Below are 24,238 nucleotides of genomic sequence, written 5' to 3'. Positions count from 1 at the left end.
TGCATATACTAGGTGCTCAATAAATACTTGTTAATGAACTTTTAAACTTCCTGATATTCAACCATAGTTGCTTCCAAATCAGTTTCTACATATCAGGGGAAACCTCAGGTTTTTAAAATCTCCCGAAAAAAAGGAACTTCTATTGAGAAGAAAATAAGGCACATACATTACTCTCAAAAAAACAAAACAAAAAAAAGCTGCTGCTACCCATGCATATTTTTTTGCCTTCTTTTAGGAATTTTAACATGAATATTCCTATTTCACTGCTGATTACATTTCTCTCTCTCTTTTTTAAAGATTTTATTTATTAATTTGACAGACAGAGATCACAAGTAGGCAGAGAAGCAGGCAGAGAGAGAGGGAGAAGCAGGCTCACCGCTGAGCAGAGAGCCCCATGCGGGGCTTGATCCCAGGATCCTGGGATCATGACCTGAGCCGAAGGCAGAGGCTTTAACCCACTGAGCCACCCAGGCGCCCCCACATTTCTCTCTTTTAGGAGTTTGTTAGAGAACAAGTTGGAATGACAACCAGAGATAGAGAATCTACCAATTTAACTGCTCACTCATTTTGTAAATTTTTTTTCAGGTTTTTAATAGCAACACCTGTCACTTTAAAAAAAAAAGAAAGATCTGAGTCCAGTCCTCCTCCTAAAGTTTTCCTCCATGCTCAGGCAAGACATATACATTTGCTGGGAGGGCTAATTACCTGAGGTGTCTCTTCAAACTGCTATTCTTTAAATATCTGTTCGCCAGGGAGGAGAAAGTGATTTTCTGGCAAAATTAATAACACATCTTGGTTCATGTTCTAAACAGAAGGTTTATTACATGTTCTGTACATAGTAAATAATTTCTTTAGAACTTTCAACATTTCCTTCACCTGGAGACTCAGATGCCCACCTTCTGTCAGAAGAGAGGTAGAGTCCATCCAGTAACTGTAATAAAGTTGTGTTCAAAATGTGTGTTCAAGTTCTGCTCCCGTGTTGGCCAAGTATTTCTCGTTTTCCATAACTCCTTTTCAGTTTTGTTTGGTGAACTTTTCTCAAATCAACATGTGGAGAAGGACATTAAGGGCTTAAATTTTAGACACAAAACGGATCGCTTATTCCCCCTCAGCAGCATGCTCTACACTCCCCCAAACGCAGAGTCCGGGAGGGCTGACCGATGACGTCCTCACCCCGGCCCGCTGACGTCACGGCTGGCGCGTGGCTGGGCCGCACCCTGCAGACCCCCGGCCGCACGCCCAGGGATCGGCGGTGTCAGGGCGCCCCTGCCAATTCCCACTCACCGTGGGCATCAGCCCGCGTCTTGGGGCTCGTACAGAAACCGCACGGGAAAATCGTGCTTCCCCCGGACCCCAGGGTGCTCCGAACCCGCTCTGGACCAGCGCCCTTGGAAGTGCCGGGTCGCAACCTCCTGCCGCTCTGCCTGGCCCTTCTGCTCACGTGTCAGCGCTCGGAGGCAGATTTCCTTCCCGAATTCGCCAGCTGCGTTTCCGCTCAGGGCTGTCCGTGAAGTCCGCGTGCTTCCCCACCCGCCCCACGCTCCCACCGGCCTCGCCCTCCTCCAGCGACCGCTTCGGCCTTCCCACCGGGAGTCACCAGCCCCCTGATGACGTCAAGGGAGCGCTGACGTCATGCTGGGACGGACTGCGGGCGCCGGTAACGACCCATGTCCACGAGAGGGCGCCACTGCGCCGGCCGTACCGTGGGAGGCACCGCGGATCGGGTTCCCCTTCGCCGCCCCCTCGGTTCAGACAGATTAAGAACTCATCAACATTGAGCCCTTAAAGTGGAAAAATGCCCTTTATCGCATGAGCAAAGGGAACGGAAGACACCCCTCGGGTGAAGTTCATCACGGCCCTTAGGCCCTTGCCCTGTGGGTTGGGCGCCGTGAGCGGGGCTGCGCTGCCGCCTCCTGGAGGGCGCCGGCAGCACGGGGCAGCCCCGGAGCCGGAGGAGTGGGAGTCACCGTGGTGGAGTGGATTTACAGCCAAGTGTAGCAACCCCCAAGCTCAGAACTTCCATAATTCTCCTTAAATAATCCCTATCCGCCCAGACAGAACTGACTTCTTCTTCAACCTCTACCCTAGAAGGGAGAAGTATTTCTATTTCTTCTCAGATGCAACAGAAGAATGGGCAACTGACCACCTTAAAGACAAGTGTATTTAAGAATACTTTCTGTTGTCCAAAATCTATAAAGAACTTAGCAAACTCAACACCCAAAGTACAAATAATCCAATCAAGAAATGGGCAAAGGACATGAACAGACATTTCTGCAAAGACGACACCCAGACGGCCAACAGACACATGAAAAAGTGCTCCATATCACTTGGCATCAGGGAAATACAAATCAAAACCACAATGAGATACCACCTCACACCTGTCAGAATGGCTAAAATCAACAAGTCAGGAAATGACAGATGCTGGTGAGGATGTGGAGAGAGGGGAAACTTCTTACACTGTTGGTGGGAATGCAAGCTGGTGCAGCCACTCTGGAAAACAGCATGGAGGTTCCTCAAAAAGCTGAAAATAGAGCTACCCTATGACCCAGCAACTGCACTACTGGGTATTTACCCTAAAGATACAAATTTAGTGATCCGAAGGGGCACGTGCACCCAAATGTTTATAGCAGCAATGTCCACAATAGCCAAACTATGGAAAGAACCTAGATGTCCATCAACAGATGAATGGATCAAGAAGATGTGGTATATGTACACAATGGAATACTATGCAGCCCTCAAAAGAAATGAAACCTTGCCATTTGCAACGACATGGATGGAACTAGAGGGTATTATGCTGAGTGAAATAAGTCAATCAGAGAAAGACAACTATCATATGATCTCCCTGATATGAGGAAATCAAGAAGCAATATGGGGGGTTTGGTGGGTAGGAAAAGAATAAATGAAACAAGATGGGATTGGGAGGGAGACAAACCATAAGAGACTCTTAATCTCACAAAACAAACTGTGGGTTGTGGGTGCGGGGGGTAGGGAGAGGGTGGTTGGGTTATGGACATTGGGGAGGATATGTACTATTGTGAGTACTGTGAAGTGTGTAAACCTGGCGATTCACAGACCTGTATCCCTGGAGCTAATAATATATTATATGTTAATTTTTTAAAAAAAGAATACTTTCTGTTGGCTGGCACTGTGGAGACAGTATGGAGGTTCCTCAAAAAATTAAAAAGAGAACTACCATATGATCCAGTAATTCTACTACTGGAAATTTACCCAAAGAATACAAAAACACTAATTTAAAGGGATACATGCACACCAATGTTTATTGCAAGCATTATTTACAACAGCCAAATTATGGACAACCTAAGTGTCCATCAACAAATGAATAGATAAACAAGATATGGTGTATATATACATACTGGAATATTATTCAGCCATAAAAAGAGTGAAATCTTGCAATTTGCAATAACATGGATAGATCTAGAGAGTAGCATTAGCCAAGCAAAATAAGCCAGTCAGAGAAAGACAAATACCATATGATTTCACTCATACATGGAATTAAAAAAAAAAAAAAAAAAAAAAAACGAACAAAAGGTGGGGGTTGGTGGTGAGACAAGCCAAAAAACAGACCCTTAAATAACTAATTGAGGGTTATTAGAAGTGGGGGGCAGAATGGGTGAAATAAAGGGGATTAAGAGTGCACTTACCTTGATGCGCACTGAATAATATAGAGAAATGCTGAATCACTATAGTATACACCTGAAATGAGCAGAACACTCTATGTCAGTTGCATGGAATTAAAATAACATTTTTAAAATAAACAAGTAAATACATTCTGTTGGCTGGGCTGCATTTCCCAATACAAAATAATTTTGGTCTAAAATACAGCTTGAGGGACACCTGGGTTGCCCAGTCTGTTGAGCATCTGACTTTTGACTTCAGCTCAGGTCGTGATCTTGGGGTCCTGGGGATCAAGCTCTGTGTCAGGCTCTTTGATCAGCGTAGAGTCGCTCATCTCTCTCCCTCTGCTCCTACCCCCCGCTCTCTCTCAAATAAATAAATAAAATCTTTAAAATATAGCTTAGGCCAAATTGTATTATCTAAATCTGATGTTTGCCTTTGTTTTCAGTAGGAAGGAAAAACATTTACAAAGGAAAATCTCCAAAACTCAAGCTACAATCTACTTTACCTTTTTTAAAAGACCTTTATTATCTTTTATTCACAGGAGGAGGAAACCCAATGACTGATACACAAAAAAGAAAATATATGTAAAAATACATGTAACCTCAGTAGTAAACAAGAAAATATAAAGCAAGATAATTTTTGCCCACCAGATTGGTCAAAATGGAAATTATTAGTAATATCTAACATGGTCTGGCTGTGGAGAAATAAACTTCCTCATACACAGTGGGTAGAAATATAAAATGGTGCAGCATTTTTGGAGTGCAGTTGGGCAGAATCAGTCAAAATCTACAATGAAACATACCTGGAGCTCCTGGGGGGCTCGGTCGGTTAAACGTCTGACTCTTGGTTTCAGCTCAGGTTCTGATCTCATGCGTCATAAGATCGAGACTTGTGTTGGGCTCCATGCTTAACAGGAGTCTGCTAGGATAGTCTCTCCCTCTGCCCCTTCCCCTATATGTGCGCCCTCTCTCGCTCCCTCTAAAATAAATAAATAAACAAACAAATATTTTAAAAATAAAAATAAAGGACGCCTATTTGGCTCAGTCGGTTGAGTGTGTGCCTTTGGCTCAGGTTGCGGTCCTGGGGTCCTGGGATGGAGTTCCATGTTGGGCTCCGTGCCCAGCAGGGTGTCTGCTTCTCCCTCTACCTTCCCCCGTGGTTGAGATCTCTTCCCTCTTACACTCAAATAAATGAATAAAATCTTAAAAAATAATTAAAATAAAATGAAGCAGGGGCACCTGGGTGGCTCAGTGGGTTAAAGCCTCTGCCTTCAGCTCAGATCATGATCTCAGGGTCCTGGGATTGAGCCCCTCTTACACTCAAATAAATAAATAAAATCTTAAAAAATAAAATAAAATGAAGCAGGGGCGCCTGGGTGGCTCAGTGGGTTAAGGCTCTGCCTTCAGCTCAAATCATGATCTCAGGGTCCTAGGATTAGGCCCCACATCAGGCTCTCTGCTCAGCAGGGAGCCTGATTCCCTTCCTCTCTCTCTCTGCCTGCCTCTCTGCCTACTTGTGATCTCTGTCAAATAAATAAATAAAATCTTTAAAAAAAAAAAAAAAACAGAACCACCATATGATCTAGTAAGTCTACCACAGGGTAGTGGAACACAAAACTACTAATTGTATTGAATACAATACAAAGAATACAAAAAGACTAAATCAAAAAGATACATGCACCCCTATATTTACTGCAGCATCAGTTACAATAACCAAATTATGGAAGCAGCACGAGTTCCATCTACAGACAGATGGATAAAGAAGTGGAATGCAATATTTTTCAGCCATTAAAAAAAAAATGAAATCTTGCCGTTTGCAACAACATAGATGGCTCTAGAGAGCAGCATTAGCTAAGTGAAATAAACCAGTCAGAGAAAGACAAATACCATATGATTTCCCTGACGGGGAATTTAAGAAACAAAACAAACAAAAGGGGAAAAAAGACAAACCAAAAAACAGACCCTTAAATAGGGAAGAAATAGAGGGTTACCAGAGTGGGGGGTAGGTGGCGGGATGGGTGAAACAGGTGACGGGGATTAAGAGTACACTTACCTTGATGAGCTCTGAGTAATGTACAGAATTGCTGAATCACTATAGTGTACACCTGAAACTAACATAGCTCTATGTTAACTATGCCGGAATTAAAATAAAAACCCAATTTAAAAAAAGACAACTTGCCGCCCCTGTATCCAAGTTTCCAAAAAAGAATTAACAGATTATTTCAAATTTATTTGTTAAATTCCATACAATGTTGTATACATTATTTGTATTCTCTTAAATAAATGCAAATGAAATCATCTATGGAGCTCAGTAAGATATAATATTTATTAATTGTAAAACATACATTCAACAGCAAGCCCATTTCTCCCGCCAAGACATACACATATTTCCGATTATGTTTAGTCATATCCTTGTAAGGAAAACAGAGTAATCTTAAACTGAAAGAATTATTTTTGATTCAGTATCTATAGCCCCAGTTTGCAAAAATCTTTTTTCAAGTAGTTCTGCCCAGGTTCTAACCAGATATGATCCTCAAGTCTCAACTTGTACTTAGAGTAAATTATATTTAGTCCCCTAATTCTAAAGTTTACACAGTGTTTTAATAGGCGAAAGATACCAAAAGCAAATACAGATAATTGATCCTAGATCCTCACACATTGAGGTGATATGTACACACTGTCTTTAAATAAAAATTACATCAAAATAAGTTGGAAAGCCACTTGGCTTTTAAGTACTATCTGCTTCCCACACTGTACAGTCTGTTGGCAATACTTTTTAAAGTAAAAATGAAACAATATCTCAATGTGAAGGCTATTAATGCCTACACATTAATTTTGTCTAGCATGTTAGTCATACCAATTTAGTCAAACACCTGGTCAGAGTTTAAAAATAGAGCTTCAAAATCAAGACAGAATTTTAATTGAACCACCTATAAATTTCCAATTGGAACCCCTCATTTTGTCTCTTCCTGAATGTCCTGCTTTTTTGAGGACCAAGTATCTAAATTCAGAATTTCAATATTAAGCTCCACAGAGTAATAAAGAAAAGTGCTAGTTAAATTCTTGGGCTAAGTTCTAGTCAGTGTTTTTTGGAAAAAAACATGTTGTTAACTGGTTAAGGCCAAGAAAAACACACAAGTTCTGGTCCCCCTAACAACGATTCTCTAAAACAATAAATGCAGAGTGTGACTAGCAAAATGGAAACCAAAAACCTAGAGTCAAACTGGCTTCAGCTTCCCACCCGGAAGCTGTGGACTGGGGCACGAGTTAAGATGTGAGGACTGTAGGTAGATAGTTTTGCCAATTGGTGAAGAACTTTGGGGAAGGCCTAAGTGAGGAAACGAGAAGATAGGAACATCTCTGGGTTCTGTCTGCTATCACCTTCAAACCACCAGTGGACAGGAGAGAAGTCCATAACAACAGATGTTCCTTCCCAAAGCCTCTATGGGGCGGGGGTCGGGGGGGTGGGGGGAGGGGGGGTGGGGGGGGTAGATCAACAGTAATTGGCCAAGATAAAGTAACCAGTCCTAGTCAGTCAGTAAGCCAGTGTCCCACTTCCTAATTTTGCACATATATGCTTCCTTTCTCAAAGGCACAGTCCTCAACTTGAAGGTACACCTACAAAATTCTCCTTCACCGTTCTTACCTCAGTCCGGTTCCTGTACGCAGGAACACTGGCACCACAGTCTTAAAATACAGAGGATTATCTAAGGTCAGGCCATACTAAATCATTAGACAAAAAAATGTCCTTGAGACGTTTGCAGTAGTGTGGTTCTTAGAAGACCAGCAGAGAGGCCAGATTCCCATAACACAATGATCAAACATCAACAATAATCACAGAAACCAAAGACGGACGCCTATCCACAGAGAGCAATTACTTATCTCCCTAAAGCCTAGAAACAAGCAAGCTTTTTAAATGTGTATTTACAGTTAAATTAGGGTAAAGGAAACATTTTCTCTTACTGATCCTAATTTTTTCATTTCTTCAACTGATCCTAGTTTTTAATCACTTACCTCCACCAAACCCATTCCTAAATAAATGTATACATTTATATAGATAACACAGAAAGTTCATATAACATGACCATTATAATGATTCTTTCTCTCTTTTTAAACTTTTTTTTTACTCTTGGGTAATTTTAAATGCACAAGTTACTAACAGTAAATACACATTCATGTAACAAGAACCATATCACTATTCTTCCATTGGATATATCCTGAAATAGCAACAGAGACCTTGAAAGGTGACAAGATAGCAGTCGGGGAGGAGCACTTATTCAATCTTGCTTGGAAACACTTGGAAGTCTTTATCTTTTTTCTTCTGCAAGGCCTTTCTCAGAAAATTCAGGCAGTTCAGAAGTAAAGGACAAAACCACGAATCTCTCTCTGTAGGATATCAGCACTTCTGTTGCAAGGGGATGTCATCTCAAGGGCTAGAGCAGCATCTAAAATCACAGGGGAACATATGCCCAATGGTTTACATAAGATCTTTCTAGAAATCCATTTCTATCTCACTTGCTTTCTCACATTGAAGATATTTATAATATTTTAAGTATTACAGACTCTAAGAAAACTTTAGACTAAACCATATATATCAAAAACAAGATTTTAAAGACATTCTTTAGGATAATTATCAATCGAAACTGTCATGTATAGCATATCATCTCCTTGTCTGTAAATGATGACTGGTTTTGACAAAACAGACCCGAGTTTCACAGAGGCTACAGTTCATACAGTATGTGTAATGAGTTCATCGCCAAGACTTCTCCCAGAGCCTTGGAAGGGACCCATGCCAGTGAGGAATTAAGACTTGTTCACTTCATAGTAAATTCACATATGACGGCACAGACATTCAAAATGCTTTGTGGGGATTAATAGATTAATGAAACGACATATTTATAAGAAGGTGGGATTTTATTATCATCACATTTTATAGCTAATAAGATACTAAACATTGGACGACTTGTCGCATAGTAAATTCGCACTCAAAAGGTCTGATTTTGGGGCACCTGGGTGGCTCAGTGGGTTAATGCCTCTAGCCTTCGGCCCAGGTTGTGATCCTGGAGTCCTGGGATCGGCCCACCTTGGGCTCTCTGCTCAGCAGGGAGCCTGCTTCCTCCTCTCTCTCTCTCTCTGCCTGCCTCTCTGCCTACTTGTGATCTCTGTCTGTCAAATAAATAAGTAAAATCTTAAAAAAAAAATATATCTGATTTTTGTTTTTCATTTTTTTAGTACTAAACAGTTATACTTAAAGGAGGGAAATTCTGTTACCATTTAAAATTGACATTTGATTTTCCAAGTCATTGTTGATGCCTAATCACTTATTATTAATCTATCCTGCTTTCTTTAAAAAAAAAAAAAAAATGTGTGACGTGTATTTATCCTGTGAATAGGTCCACAATGAGGTGGGAAGGTGTTCCGGAGCCCTGTTTTCTCTGCCTGGAGCTTGCAAGGCTGTTTTTCCTGTGGTATAGTAGCAGGACTATGTAAAGACCAGTAGAAGCAAAAAATAAAAATAAGTAAATAAATATATAAATGGGAAGCAATCATCTGGTATAGTGCTAATCCTTCTTTATAGGGAAGAAGATTACCAGGGAATCATTTTGTCTTATTTGCTTTAAAAGCCCAAAGGGACAAATGACTGATAAGGGAGATAAGTATATATCCTTCCACAGCACTCGCCATCGTAAATTCGCATTACTGGAGCCAATAAAATGCAGGAGATTAGTTTAAGAGCAAGAAATGTAAGCTCTATGAAAAGGGATTTCACCCCAGAAACAAATGTCACTTCTGTATTTTTAAGTGACACAACTCTTTCTCCATCAGGAGTTCTCATGGTATCAATCACTGGAGATTACTTTAGCAGCAGTATCTGAACTTCAGAAAGCTACAAAATATTCCTCATGTGAGAATACTTTGCTTTAAGTATGAAACACCTGACATACCCAGTTCAGAACCAAAACGGCTCTCAGTGCTGGTGTTCCATTCGAGGCAAATCAGCCTCCAGGTCATCTGACGGGGGAGATCCGGATACCTATAAGTGAATAATCAAGCATTACAGTATCCAAATAGTTGTAGAAGTCCCACTCCTCCCAAAATCCCAATTCTTGTTCCTCAAATACCAGATGCTTAGAATTAACTATTCATAGTCCCAGCTGCTGCCACAGAAGAGGCTCATGAAGTAAAGAGATGTTATTCTTCGACCTCTTTGTTGATACGGAAGTTAAAGAGACTTCTGATGTGCGGAGGTAGTACAAACCCACTATAACCCATCTCTCCTACTTATTACCAAACCAATAAAACCCTTTTGGAAAAATATAAAAAAAAACAACTGAAGATTAAGCAAAGGAGTCAGAAGTTGGCGATGTGGTCGTTCACATGGATGTAGCTTCCCAACTTAGTTTTTTATTTCTGTGCCTCTGTCCAAAAGGCAGGCCCTAATCTCAGAGCAATGAAGTAGTACAAGAGGCCAAAAGTCTGAAAGAAACTCCCTTGTTGGGGAGCCTGGGTGGCTCAGTGGGTTAAGCCTCTGCCTTTGGCTCAGGTCATGATCCCAGGGTCCTGGGATCGAGCTCCGCATCGGGCTCTCTGCTCAGCAGGGAGCCTGCTTCCTCCTCTCTCTCTGCCTGCCTCTCTGCCTACTTGTGATCTCTGTCTGTCAAATAAATAAATAAAATCTTGAAAAAAAGAAAGAAAGAAAGAAAGAAAGAGAGAAAGACACTCCCTTGTTATCCCAGAAAAAAAAACAAGAAAAAGGGTCCCTGAATGCCAGCAGTTATGTGGGGAGAGGGATGGGCTGGAGGGAGAGGGGTAGAGGAGGGGCCGTCTCATTCCGTGTGCACCCCCAGAGTCTCAGCTCAGTTCCTGCAGCATGGCAGTGCCCCACCAACACAGCAGAGGCTTGAGAGAATCGAACTGAAATCTGAATTGCCTGTACAAGTCTCTAGCTAACCCCAAAGCCACGTAAGCACAAGACAGATGTGAACTAGGATATCAAAGACTTAGAGAACTGAGATTTGAAACACTTCTCACAGGGGATAAGGCAGAATGTATAGTGTGAACAAAAGCTGAATGACCGCCTGCTGAAACAAAAATTTCAACATTCTCCAGAGGATTATGAAGGATTAAAACAGGACCCAGAGGCTACAAAACATAACATTCACAGTTTCCAAGATACAGTCAAGATTTTAGGCCATAAAAAGATCTATTGGGGTGCCTGGGTGGCTCAGTTGGTTAAGCATCTGCCCTCGGCTCAGGTCACGATCCCAGGGTCCAGGCCTACTTCTCCCTTTCCCTCTGGTTGCCACTCCCCTTGCTTGTGCTCTCTCTCTGTCAAATAAATACATAAAATCTTAAAAAAAAAAAAAAAAAATCCAGGAAAGTATAAACAATTCTCAAGGGAAAAGAAAATCAATAGATACCAATCCTGAGATGGCCCAGATGTTGGGACTTTATAAACTTAGGGAAGTTATATATGAGGATTTGTCACTCATCAGACCTGCTCTGGACGAAATGCTAAAGAAAGTTTTTCAAGCTGAAGAAAAATGGTACCAGAAAACAAAACTGTAATCTTTAAGAAAGAAGGTAAGAACCACAGAAATGCAAGTGGTTAGGTAAATAGAGAAGACTACTTTTTTTCCTAAATTGCTTAAAATATTTATGACTATTTAGAGCAAAATGTATGACCTAGTACAGTTTTCAATAAAAGATATAAAATTCTAATATAAAGTCTAGGTTGAAGTAAAAGGAAATATGTCTGCAAGTTTTCTGCATTTTATAAGTGGTACAATATTTAAGTACACTGTGAGAGATTAGTTATGTACATTGCAAAACCTAGAGCAATCACTAAAAAAATCATACCAAGAAATATCCCCAAAAAGCCAATATTAAAAATATTCAAATACAAAACAAGACTGGAAAGGGAAAACAAAGAAATAAACAAAAAAACCCAAATAATATAAAGAGCTAGATCTTATATCTATATGAGATATATATTATATAGATTAGATCTTTATACCTATATAATATATAGAGCTAGATCTAGATATATCAACCATCACATTAAATGTTAATGGCCTAACTATTCATTAGCAGGCAGAATTCTGAAGCTAACACCCTAAGTTTCCTGTCCCTGCTTAGTCAATCAAAGTAATTTAGCGTCTGCTATGAAGCAGCTTTGCGCATGTAATTAATGTTACTAATCAGCTGACCCTCAGATAGAAAGATTATCCTGGCAGGCTTAATGTAGACCTGGTAAACCATCATGTGCACTCTTAAAAGCAGAAGAGTAGGGACGCGTGGGTGGCTCAGTTGGTTAAGCGGCTGCCTTCAGCTCGGGTTATGATCCCGGTGTCCCGGGATCAAGTCCCACATCAGGCTCCATGCTCGGCGGGGAGCCTGCTTCTCCCTCTGCCTCTGCCTGCCACTCTGTCTGTCTGTGCGCGCTCTCTCTCTCTGACAAATAAATAAAAATAAATTAAAAAAAAAAAAAAAGCAGAAGAGTAAGTCAGAGATGAGACAGAAGGGGAGGCAAGAGAGGCTCAAAGAGTAAGAACAACTTGACCATTATTGTTAGCTTTGCAGATGGAGAAGTAGGCCACAAGCCAAGGAATGTGGATAGCCCCTAGAAGCTGACAACAACCCCCTACTGAAATCCTGATTTCGACCTGTGAGACACAAGGAGAGAAGCAGCTCTGCCCGGGCTTCTGATCTATGGAAACTGTGAGATAATAATTATTAAGTTGGCAGGAGTTTATTAGAATGCATAGAACATAAATACACATTTCAATTAAAAGAACTGAACTGATAGAACGGATACAAAAGAAAGACCCTACCTACAGGAAACTCGGTAAATTTTAAAAACAGATTCTACAAAAGTAAAAAGATATACCACGGAAACAAGTAAGTATAAGTAAGCTGGAATGGCTGTCTTACTCTCATATAAAATGGACTTTGTGGCACAGAGCACTGTAAGAGGTAAAGAGAGATGTTTTATCATGATAAAAGGAAGAGTGTATCAGGAAGACGGAAGACAAAAACAATTATAAGTGTGTATGTACCTAATAATAGAGATGGAAAATACATGAAACAAAAATAAACAGATATAAGAGAAAAATAAATAATTCCACAGTCAGTAAAAGATTTTACTGGATTTTTCTATTTAATGTTAATTTGGGGACTATTTTCTACTAATTTAAATGTTATTTAAATAATATGTGATGTTAAAAAAAAAAAAAGATTTTGACAGCACTCTTTCAGGAACCGATAGGACCAAACAAACAAAAAAATCATGAAGAACACAGAAGATCTGAAGAACACTACAACCACCTTAATCGAATTTCACATTTAGAGTAGGCTATGTCCAACAACTGAAGTATATGTTGTTTTCAAGGAAACAGGTTCATTCACCAAGACAGATCCTATGCCAAGTCATAAAACATACCTCAATGAATCTAAAACAATCAGAATCATACACAGTATCTTCCCTGACCACATGGAATTAAATGATAAATCAATAATAATAAAATACTAGGGAAACCCTAAATATCTAACTATAAAACAACACCTTTCTAATTAATTCCTGGGTTAAACAAGAAATTACAAGGGAACTAAGAAAATGTTTAGACTGAGTATAATGAAAATACAGCATATTAAAATTGGTGGGATGAAGCTTAAACACTGCTTGGAGAAAGAACTGTGTTGCTACATACATAGAAAAGTATATAATGGGTGTAAGGGTGTAGGAAGGGGGCGAGCGGAGACAGATTCCATGGATTATGCCATACTTTACTTACAAAAATCTATCTTGCAGACGTTCCACAAGTCTATAAAGATAGGCTTTTATACATGTGAGAATGTTTGTGTTAGGCGCAGAAACAGAATACAGTTCAACGTATTGATCCACATCATGAAGAGGCGAGTAGAGTCCCAGCTTCTGCCAGAAAGTCACTTGCTTTCAGACTCCTGTTGTTTCTCTTCCCATTCAGATTTTCCACACACAGATTCATCTTATTTTGGTATTAATTTGTGTTTTTCACTACACCTACTTTCTCGTTTAGTGTATTTAAATACAACTGGGAAATGAACAAGTAAACTAAGAGTAAAAACGCAGAACCAATTTATAAATATAAGAGGATTGGTTCAAAGGAACGAATAAAAATTTGAAAAATGAAGGCCGCCAAAGCCTTTCTTCCATTTCATGAAACTAGATTTAGTTATGCGACTCCTGAAAAGTGGTTTTGAACAATACTACTACTCACAGAGAGCAAGTGAAAAATTCTGCACCTTTAAAATCTACATTCAGGGGCACCTGGGTGGCTCAGTGGATTAAAGCCTCTGCCTTCGGCTCAGGTCATGGTCCCAGGGTCCTGGGATCGAGCCCCGCATTGGGCTCTCTGCTCAGCGGGGAGCCTGCTTCCCTTTCTCTCTCTCTGCCTGCCTCTCTGCCTACTTGTGATCTCTGTCTGTCAAATAAATAAATACAATCTTTAAAAAATAAATAAATAAAATCTACATTCAATTTAAGATTAGAAGTATACAAGGAATTTATTGAGACTCTCTAGTTCCTAAAAGTAAAATGTGTGATGGTAATTAATCTTCACACAACAGGAATTTGTTTAGTTTTTATTATCTTGCTCCAGAAATTGTTAGCAGGAGTTAAGGCAAAGTGATAGCAGTCAATAAACCCGTTTCTCGGTATCTATGGGTAACTACCACTGTAATTTGTTACCCTCAACAATATTATTCCCTCTTGTAGAGCTCTACAAAATCACTGAAGGAGTACTGGTAGAAAAAAGCGCCCACACAGATTCAGAGGCAACATACGGGTGCAATCCAGGAAACAGAAATGCTTCAATAATGAGGACAAAGAAATACATCCCAAAACAAAAGCTGTCCAGCACCAAGGAGAAGTGAGAAATCCTTAAGTGAAATGATACATATCCCAAGTTTATAACTAGTTAGGATTGGCTCAGGAAATTTAAAAGTTTGCCAGTGTTCTTAGTGTGAAAATGAGTGATATGACTGTTACTGAAGCAGCAGAAATGTAACTGTTCTGAAGAATTAAGAGAAGTAATAGAAAAATGATTACATATGGAAGAACCAGTCTTTAACATACATGGAGCGGGTTGTCTTGGGGGAAAATGTCAAATAGATGATACATTAAAAAAAAATAAAAACAGGGGCGCCTGGGTGGCTCAGTGGGTTAAGCCTCTGCCTTCAGTTCAGGTCATGATTCCCAGGGTCCTGGGATCGAGTCCCGCATCAGACTCTCTGCTCCATGGGGAACCTGCTTCCTACTCTCTCTCTGCCTGCCTCTCTGCCTACTTGTGATCTCTGTCAAATAAATAAACAAAATTTAAAAATAAAAAATAAATAAAAATAAACAAAAAAATAAAAACAATTCAAGGAGTGAAATATGGGTTATAACATTTGGGTGAATGCAGTGAGATAATATAAATTACCACAAAAGTTTTATAAAAGTCATAGCTAGGCTGCATACACAGTGAGCGCATTTTTAATCTATAAAAAGTTGATGACTGTGCTGGAAAATGTCTATATAAACATATGTGTGATAAAGGTACTAGAGCAATGAACAGTAAGAAAAAATTTAACAAACAAAATCATACAGATCCCACCAATAGACACGCCTAATCCTTAAAAGCGAACTTTTCCTAAGCCACTTTAATAAGGAAGTATGAGACCCAAGTTCTATCCAACCTAGAGAGAATTCCTGTACCTGATGTAATGCGACACTGGGCGTATGCAAGTCAATAGTGGCCAGAGAAGGAATTCGAGATTCTGAGAGATTCTTGTTCTCTTTCCTTATTAACCTGGAATTTCGAGCTAAATAAAAATAACCATAAACACAGTGAAAAATTAGACATTTTTGTTAGTTTTTCCACATTTTGTATCTGTCCCTCAGTATGTATTCAGTGTACATATTTACTTACATAAATCTGTACATATTTACATAACTATGTAAAGTTACTACATTTTTTATTTTTAATATTTTGTTAGTTTATTTAACATATATTTTTAATAATGTATACAAAAAAGGCTGCAAAAGTAAAAGCATTATAAACAAACCTATGCCTTCCAAGGCTCTTAGTTCAGGGAGATGACTGTAGTTTAGTTCAGGCAAACGGACATCTGTCTTGGAGTAGTCCCTTCTTTTCTTATTTGCCTGAAGTAGGTTCTTTTCACTGGCGACCTAATATCAGAATGATTAACACAAGTGAATTAGCTTCCAGGTAAGCCTGGCTTGCCCCTTTTGTAACTAATATATTGATATCCTAAACTTCAGGAGAATTTAAGAATAACACAAAATTTCAGAAGTCCTGCAATGAGCTTTTCAGTTTTTTTATTTGGATGTTTCTACTCGTTCTTTTATTAAAGTAAGTACTAAGGTCTTGGGTTCAAATCAGTTATAAAATAAATATTTAGTTCAAAAAAACTGTAAGTACAAAAAAATGAGTTCAGACTACTAGATATACATATTCAAAGAGTGACAAATAAAATCTATGAGATGTTTATAATAATACGCTATTCAATCTCAGAATTAGAGCAAGAGGCAGGGGAGCAGGATATGGGATCTAAACCTAGATGTTGAAGAAAGTTTAGGCTTAATTCTGCCTCAATTAATTTTCATCATGAAAAGACTCAAGTGTGTCTTCTCCCCACTAATCTCTACCTCCTCTCTTAACTGCCTCTTAAAAATAAGGATAAACAGAAATAAGATCTAAAAGTAACAGCCAGCTCTGATTACACAACGCCCGAAAGAAGGCGCTATCAAGTCCAGCAACATGGGACTGAGCCAGCTACTCTGAAAAGTCCTGCTGATCAAAGTAATCTTCCAAAGCAGACCAAGAATGTAAAACACAAAAATATCTATAAAGAAATCAGAAGGGTGTGAAAAAGAGTACTATGGTTATAGAAATCATGGGCCAAGAATAATGAAAAGAAAAGCATATGTAATGCCAAATCATGAGAGATATGAAAAGAAGGTTATATTTTTCAGCCTGAAGATAATGAGAAGGGCAGAAGAGGGAAATCTGGGAGAAAAACACTCCTTTGGGAAATCCGCATCTCCCATTACCTGGCAGAAAAATTCACTCACATCCCTTAAGCATCTTCTATGTACTAGAGTAGATAAGGGTAGTGGGGTGGAGCTGTAAGGAAACAAACAAAGCACATATTCCTGCCTTGGAAACTTACATACTAGTTGGGAGAGACAGACGATAAAGATAGAGATAAATGCATACAGAGATTGCTCTCTCTATATATAGATAGATAGATAGACAGATAAAGATATAGATAAATGCATATAGAGGCTTTAGGTGTATGCAATGGAAAAAAATTTAAGCAAGGAGAGAGACAGAGAGCAACGGGCAACAAAATGAATTAGGATATTAGGGAAGCTCTCACAATGAGGATTCATGTAAGCCAAGGAGGAGTAAAGGCAAATTCTTTGGGTTATCTGGGGAATGTTCTAAAGCAGAGGAAATAACAAGCTCCCAAATGTAGGAGCAGGTCTGGTCATGTTCAAGAAATACAAGGAAATCAGTGGGTTGGAAGAGTTTGATCAGGAATGAGAATAGCCCGGGGCACCTGGGTGGCTCAGTGGGTTCAGCCTCTGCCTCGGCTCAGGTCATGGTCTCAGAATCGTGGGATCGAGCCCCGAATCAGGCTCTCTGCTCAGTAGGGAACCTGCTTCCTCCTCTCTCCCTGCCTGCCTCTCTGGCTATTTGTGATCTCTATATGTCAAATAAATAAATAAAATCTTTTTTAATTTTTTTTTTAAAGGGGGGGTGTTAAAAAAAAATAGAATGAGAATAGCCCACATAGAATAGAGAGATGGGGAAGTAGGTCGAGCAGGGACTTGAAGGCCCCGTCAAGGACTTCGGTCTTTACTTAGAGATGACAATGGAGGGTTTTGAGTGGAAAAATAATGATGCTTTAAGTTAATTTTTAAAAGAGGCATGCTAGCAGTTATGTTGAGCATAATAACCCTCCTATGAATCTTCAGAAGACCTGTGAACCTTATGCATGCTTCCACTATTATAATCAACACTGGTTGAATTCATTGATCCTATACTAGACCATGAACTCCTCGAAGAGAGGGATTTGATTTCCTCATTTCCAGCGTCTCATACAGGATACATAATCAATAAATATTTATGAACAAATCAACAGAATACTTTCACCAAAAATCTGGCATGAGTGAGGTACCACGATTTATCTTGTCACCTACTCTACAAAAGAACTGATCACCAAGTATTAAGAAAATTTACTATTACCAAAAAAATTAAAGCAGATGTCATTTAAACAATATCTTATATTTAAACTTCTAGACTCGCAAAACTGACTTAAACTTTAACAGTTTCACATTGTTTCTTATGACAGGTTGGGATGATATACATATAACTAAGGTTCCACTTTACGATATTTCTCCAAATAAAAGTCTCAGTTTTTCACTACTATATTTAACACGAGTGGAAGTCTGGAAATGACTAGTACTTGCTCTTCTACCACTGGGAATAGTTCACTTACGGATGTGGTCACATTAATATTATAAACGCCTGATGGAGAGTGTTTATTGGGTTTAACAAATGGGATACAATACTTCTTGGTTTTTTCATCCACTCTGTAACAACAACAAAAAATTTAAGTTAGAACCAGCGGTAATTATTTTTCAAGCACAAAACCACAAAACCAAGCGACCTGCAGTTTAATCAGCATTTAATGCCTGTTCTTAAATACACAATGAACATAGATCTGGTGAAACATTCAGTCCTTTGCCACTACCTTCACGACCCCCACCTACCTCCCAACTCCAACCAAATGAACTACTTTCCTTCCAGCAAAATTTCCAAAGTGGGCATCTTTGGACCACCAAATGCCCACAGCCATTCCATGTAGGCAGACCCTTAAAACCAATTACTTCCTTTATTATGATAATCTCCTTTCACATTTTTAGACTAAATAGTTGTAGACCATCTTCACCTTAAATAATACAATCCTTCTTTCCTATTACTCAGGTGAATTTTGTTTGTTTGTTTTTTATCAAATGTTAGTAAGTTTCATCACGTAGGCCAAAACGGCTTTTGAAACAGAACCTGACAGGAAGGAAGAGGCCCCAGAAGCCTGGACGTAACCCAATGTGGCTGCATGGACACACACTTGCAATTCGTAAACACACTTTAAATGACACTTTGTTCTTAGTTTCCTAATTCATACCTGTAACTCTGAACTCCCGGGATAGTCACCATTCCAGAATTAATACCGGGAGCCACTGCAGAAGGATTGTGCACAATGGGCGGGATCGCCACGGCCGGATTTCTAGTGTGATCGCCGCCGCCGTTGCTGCAATCCCGGAGGCTGGTTGAAGGCACGGTTCTGACGTGGCTCGTCCCATTGTCGGGGAGACAGCTGACATTGGAAGTTCGACTGACTTTTTCAACTTTTTCTCCATCCATTTTTGACCCTTTTATTTTAAATACTTTAGAATCTTTAATTTTGGGATCAGCATTGGTATCCTGACCATTAAAAAAATGGTAATAACATTAATGATCTGAAGAGATTGAAAAAGCACCTCTTATAAAGAATTTGTCAACGAAAGCAGAATTCCATAAATGTCACCTTACTGTACCCCTGTTTTCTTCATTCTATCTATGGAATTAAAATTAAATCCAGGATTCTTGGTCAGACATTTATTTTGAATAAAAATGCAACTCATGGGCTACCTGGCTAGCTCAGTCAGTAGAGCATGCAACTCTTGATCTTAGGGTTGTAAGTTCGAGCCCCATGTTAGGTGCAGAAATTGCTTAAAAAAAAAAAAATCTCAAAAAAAAAGAAGAAATGCAGTTCACACTAGCTCTGAGATAAATATATACATATATATATGATTAACAGGACACATACATATATTAAATTTATATATATATTTTAGTAGAAAACAATGTGAAAGAGGAATTAAGTATGCTCCTTTTTGTTCTTAGGAATCTAAAGTACAAAACTTGAAATACAAAATTGAGAATTCCCTTCAGTTCACTTGAGAAAATGGCAGTGGGTTGGCAGTAGACGTGAATTACCTCACCAAGAACAGATTCTGGATAACCTACTTGCAAAAATAAACTTTAAATAAATATCCAAATCTCAATTTTAAAATGCTCTATGCAAAAATTTTTATATGATATTTTTCACTCCTATCACTTAAGGGAAAAAATGGTATGTGCATGCGTTCGTGTCCTTGTGACTATACGTGAGTACATGTGTCTAAATGCTCTACGGTAAATGTGGTTTCCTGACAAGACCTATTGCACAGTCTGATATACAGTAGGCACTCAATACATGATATGTTAAGAGAATTTTTTAAAAGGTAATGTCCAAAGAGAAGATAACATTTTTTTATAACTAATCTAAAAGTTAACGTGTTCAGCACCAGAAAACATTTTTTATCTTCATTTTTTAACTCCAAAAATTTAAAGATAAATTAAATCTAAAACTTAACACTGGAGCACCTGGGTGGCTCAGTCGGTTAAGCATCTGCCTTTGGCTCAGGTCATGATCCCAGGGTCTTAATATCAAGTCCCTCATAGGGCTGCCTGCTCTGTGGGGAGCCTGCTTCGCCCTCTGCTCCTCCCGAACACCCCCATCTTGTGCGCGCTCTCTCTCTCACATACAAAAATAAATAAACTTAAAAAAAAAAAAAAAAAAACCTTAATGCACATTAACACATGGTGATTTACCTGTACCACAAGTGTTTTTCTCTCTTCACCTAAGGAATCATCTTTTTCCTTTTCCTTCTTTCTGTTCTGAGATTTTTTAGATAAAGAAATATTTCTGGCATCTTTCTGTACTTTTATCTGTAGCTCTTGAGAAAATCTACGTAAAAATACATTTGTCAATTCAATAAAATTGTATAAGACAGACAAATCTAGAAAAAAATTCACTTTCAAGATATTTATTTTAAAAATTGAGTATTAAGGAGCACCTGGGTGGCTCGGTCGGCTTAGCATCTACTTTCTGCTAAAGTCATGATCCTGGAGTCCAGGGTCGAGCCCCATGTCTAGCCCCCTGCTCAGCGGGAGGTTTTCTTCCTCTCCCCCTGCCGCACCCCCGGCTCCTTCGCTCGCTCTCACTCTCTCACCCTCTCTTTCAAATAAATAAATAAAATCTTTTTTAAAAATTGAGTATTAAACTAGACTATGGGGTGCCTAGGTGGCTCAGTCAGTTAAAGCATCTGCCTTCAGCGCAGCTCATGACCCCAGGGGCCCGGGATGGGGCCCCGCACTGGGTTCCCTGCTCAGCGGGGAGTCCGTTCTCCCTCTCTCCCCTGCCTGTGTGCTTTCTCAAATAAATAAATAAAATCTTTAAAAATTAAAAGAAAAGAACAGGAACGGTGTGATTATTGGAAATACAAACTCAACTAGCCACTCCTTTCAGGGAACATTTTTAGTTGAAGAAAGACTGACAGAAAACTACTACCGTTATTCAGACTTGGTGTATCCTGCAGACATTTTTTTTTAAATGAACAAAAGAAAACAACAGATATTTGTGTTAATGATAAAATTCTAATTTTTAAGAAAATTAGAATTCTGTTAAATTTGTGTCCACTACTGTGCCCTTAACAGAGTCCCAATACTTAAAAAGACTTTTCTGATGATGAGAATGTGGCTTTTTGATACCATATAATAAAATACATTATCATTTAAAGAGCTACATTATTTAACAAAACAGTATTTTCCAAGTGACTCATAATGATGTTACAAAAGCATGCATAGGTAACAAAGATCTACTCAAAGTGCAAGATAGACAAATGGATTTTAATGTAATAGGGTAAGAAAAGTTCACTGATATGTTCCAGACTCCATAATACAACCAGTCTTTAAGAAACTACCACTGTCAAGTTTTGATATAGTATCAGAGTTTGGGGTATGGAATCAATAAAGAATACTAACAATTATCTAAAAGGGTTATTAAAGGGGTGCCTGAGTAGCTCAGTGGGTTAAATTAAAGCCTCTGCCTTCAGCTCAGGTCATGATCCCAGAGTCCTGAGATAGGGCCCCACATCGGGATCTCTGCTCAGCAGGGAGCCTGCTTCTCCCTCTCTCTCTGCCTGCCTCTCTGCCTACTTGTGAACTGTCTGTCAAATAAATAAATAAAATCTTAAAAAAATAAATAAAAGGGCTATTAAAATACTCTTCCATTTCACAACTATACATCTGGTGAGGCCAAAGTATCTTCATATATCTCAATCAAAACAACATATCACAACTAGGTGAATGCGAATGCAAATATGAGAACCAGGGTATCTTTCATTAAGCTCAAGATTAAATAGATTTGCAAAAATATAAAGCACTGTCATTGCCACCCATCTCACTATTTTTGGTTTCATCAACTGCATTGATGCCAGCAGCTGGGACAGCACAAGAGACCATGCCAACGGGTCTGGTGCACCCAAGTTTGGCCCAGCAAGGTCCCAGCACAGCAGTGGCAACAGCGTCATAGGACTGGGTGTGGTGTGAGGTCAGCGGCAACAGGAGATGGCATGTCTGCAGTGCATTAGCTCTCAAGATGACGGCATCACACAGCTGGTAGCAACATACAAATCAGTAACCTGAGTGGTAGATGTCACCCGCAGGAGCCAGAAAGAAAAGCATGAAGTGACTGTTTCATGAAAACCAAGATCCTTAACTTAGTGAATTCAGGGGACCATTCCTAGGAACTGCATAATTGCTAAGGGTGAGTAGTGGTAAGGTGGTAGATATTTGAGATCCTATAAAAGCAGGTGGTTGGGCACCTGGGTGGCTCAGTGGGTTAAGCCGCTGCCTTCGGCTCAGGTCATGATCTCAGGGTCCTGGGATCGAGTCCTGCATCAGGCTCTCTGCTCAGCAGGGAGCCTGCTTCCATCTCTCTCTCTCTCTCTGCCTGCCTCTCCATCTACTTGTGATCTCTCTCTATCAAATAAATAAATAACATCTTTAAAAAAAATAAAAAAATAAAAGCAGGTGGCTAAAGAAATAAGAGAATACCCTTACTTTAACTCTAGGTTGGGGTACCCCAGAAAACCTGAGTACTATACCTCTCGGCAAATCCATCCTTATGAAAGAAATCATGATGGAGGAGTTCAGCACAGAAGGGTCTTTTGTCTGGGTCAATATGTAAGCATTTCTGGAAAAACAAGGAATATACACAACTCATATCAATGATAAACTGCCTACATTTAGATTCCTAAATATAGAAAAATAGAAAACTGGGGTATCTGGGTAGCTCAGTCATTAAGCATATGCCTTCAGCACAGGTCATGATCCCAGGGGTCTTGGAATCTAGGCCTGCATCAGGCTCCCTGCTTAGTGGGGAGTCTGCTTCTCCCACCCCTCTGCATCTCCTGTCCCCCTCCCCCACTTTTGCTCCCTCTCTCTCTCAAATAAATAAAATCTTTGAAAGAAAAAAAGAAAGAAAAATAAAAAATTACAATTTATAGTCAGCAAATTTTAAAAGCATATAATAAATGATAAAGAGAAAAGAACAAATTTAGACAATGACCACCAATGGTTGCTAAATCACAAAAAGAAAGACTACCAGACATTTTATGTCTCTAGATGGAAACATACAAATTTCTGATGTAGTCTTGTAAACGTCAATCTGATTCTGATCAAGCTCTAGTTCTATTATGAGTTTATAAGAAATACAGGAAACTGAGGACCATATTAAACTATACTCTGTATAAAATTCTAACGGTCAGGACACCTGGGTGGCTCAGCCTCTGCCTTCAGCTCAGGTCATGATCCCAGGGTCCTGGGATCAAGCCCCTCATCGGGCTCTCTGCTCGTCGGGGAGCCTGCTTACCCCTCTGTCTCTGCCTGCCTCTGTCTATTTCTGCTCTGTCTGTCGTATAAATAAATAAAATCTTTAAAAAAAAAAAATTCTAAGGGTCAAACAACCTACTTTCTTTATCAAATAAGTGGCAAGATTTAAATAAAAAAGAAAGGCATGAATATGAACTTCTACATTAAGATATATCAACCAGTTGTGATCTACAAACATCATGTACACCCTAATTCAAACTATAAAAAGAAATTTTGAGAAAATCAATGAAACTTTGAGCATTGGCAAGATGTTTTATAATATTGGGGAATTATCACGAATTTTTAAAATCTAAAGGCCTTGCAGAATGGAAAGGAAAGGGCCTGTTCTGTGTATATTATTGTGCTGGACACTTTATGCAGATTATTTTATTTTAATGCAGGTCTTGTTCTGATTTATTGGAACCACTTAATGCCAGAAAAACGGAAGGAACTCCATAAAGAGCTTTAAGCGAACAAGAAAAGCTCTACAAATAATTACGGTATTTATAAGTGAAATAATATAGTATCTGGGATTTGGTTCAAAATACTACAGAAAACGAAGTTGAGGAAGATGAAGATAGGTAAAAGATTGTCAAAAGATTGTTAATTGCTGCAGCTAGAGGATAAGTACATGAAGGTTCATTGTATTCCTATATTCTTTCTACTTCCTTTACTATATCTGAAAATTTCCATAACAAAATTATTAAAAGTTATATAATTATATAGTAAGGGACATAAATTGAATAAAAG

At 39.2% G+C, this 24,238-nt stretch overlaps 1 protein-coding gene across 2 annotated transcripts in view; it reads right to left on the bottom strand.

Moving 5' to 3' along the window:
• Window positions 1-5,940: 5,940 nt before the first annotated feature.
• The window catches only part of CDKL2 (cyclin dependent kinase like 2), a 46,763-nt gene continuing 28,465 nt past the window's right edge, over window positions 5,941-24,238 (bottom strand). For both annotated transcript variants that reach the window (XM_082727010.1, XM_082727009.1), the window contains exons 7-14: window positions 22,723-22,811; window positions 20,387-20,522; window positions 18,876-19,174; window positions 18,189-18,282; window positions 15,726-15,849; window positions 15,376-15,482; window positions 9,584-9,672; window positions 5,941-8,083 (exon numbers count right to left, since the gene is read on the bottom strand). In XM_082727010.1, the coding sequence (XP_082583136.1) occupies window positions 9,607-9,672; window positions 15,376-15,482; window positions 15,726-15,849; window positions 18,189-18,282; window positions 18,876-19,174; window positions 20,387-20,522; window positions 22,723-22,811 (915 nt within the window). In that variant the 3' untranslated portion in view covers window positions 5,941-8,083; window positions 9,584-9,606. The remainder of the gene's footprint in view (window positions 8,084-9,583; window positions 9,673-15,375; window positions 15,483-15,725; window positions 15,850-18,188; window positions 18,283-18,875; window positions 19,175-20,386; window positions 20,523-22,722; window positions 22,812-24,238) is intronic.

Source organism: Mustela nivalis, assembly GCF_964662115.1.
Source record: "Mustela nivalis genome assembly, chromosome: 4".
Lineage (NCBI taxonomy): Eukaryota > Metazoa > Chordata > Mammalia > Carnivora > Mustelidae > Mustela > Mustela nivalis.
Note: the sequence above shows the minus strand (reverse complement) of the source record. Positions and strands in the feature narration are given on the sequence as shown.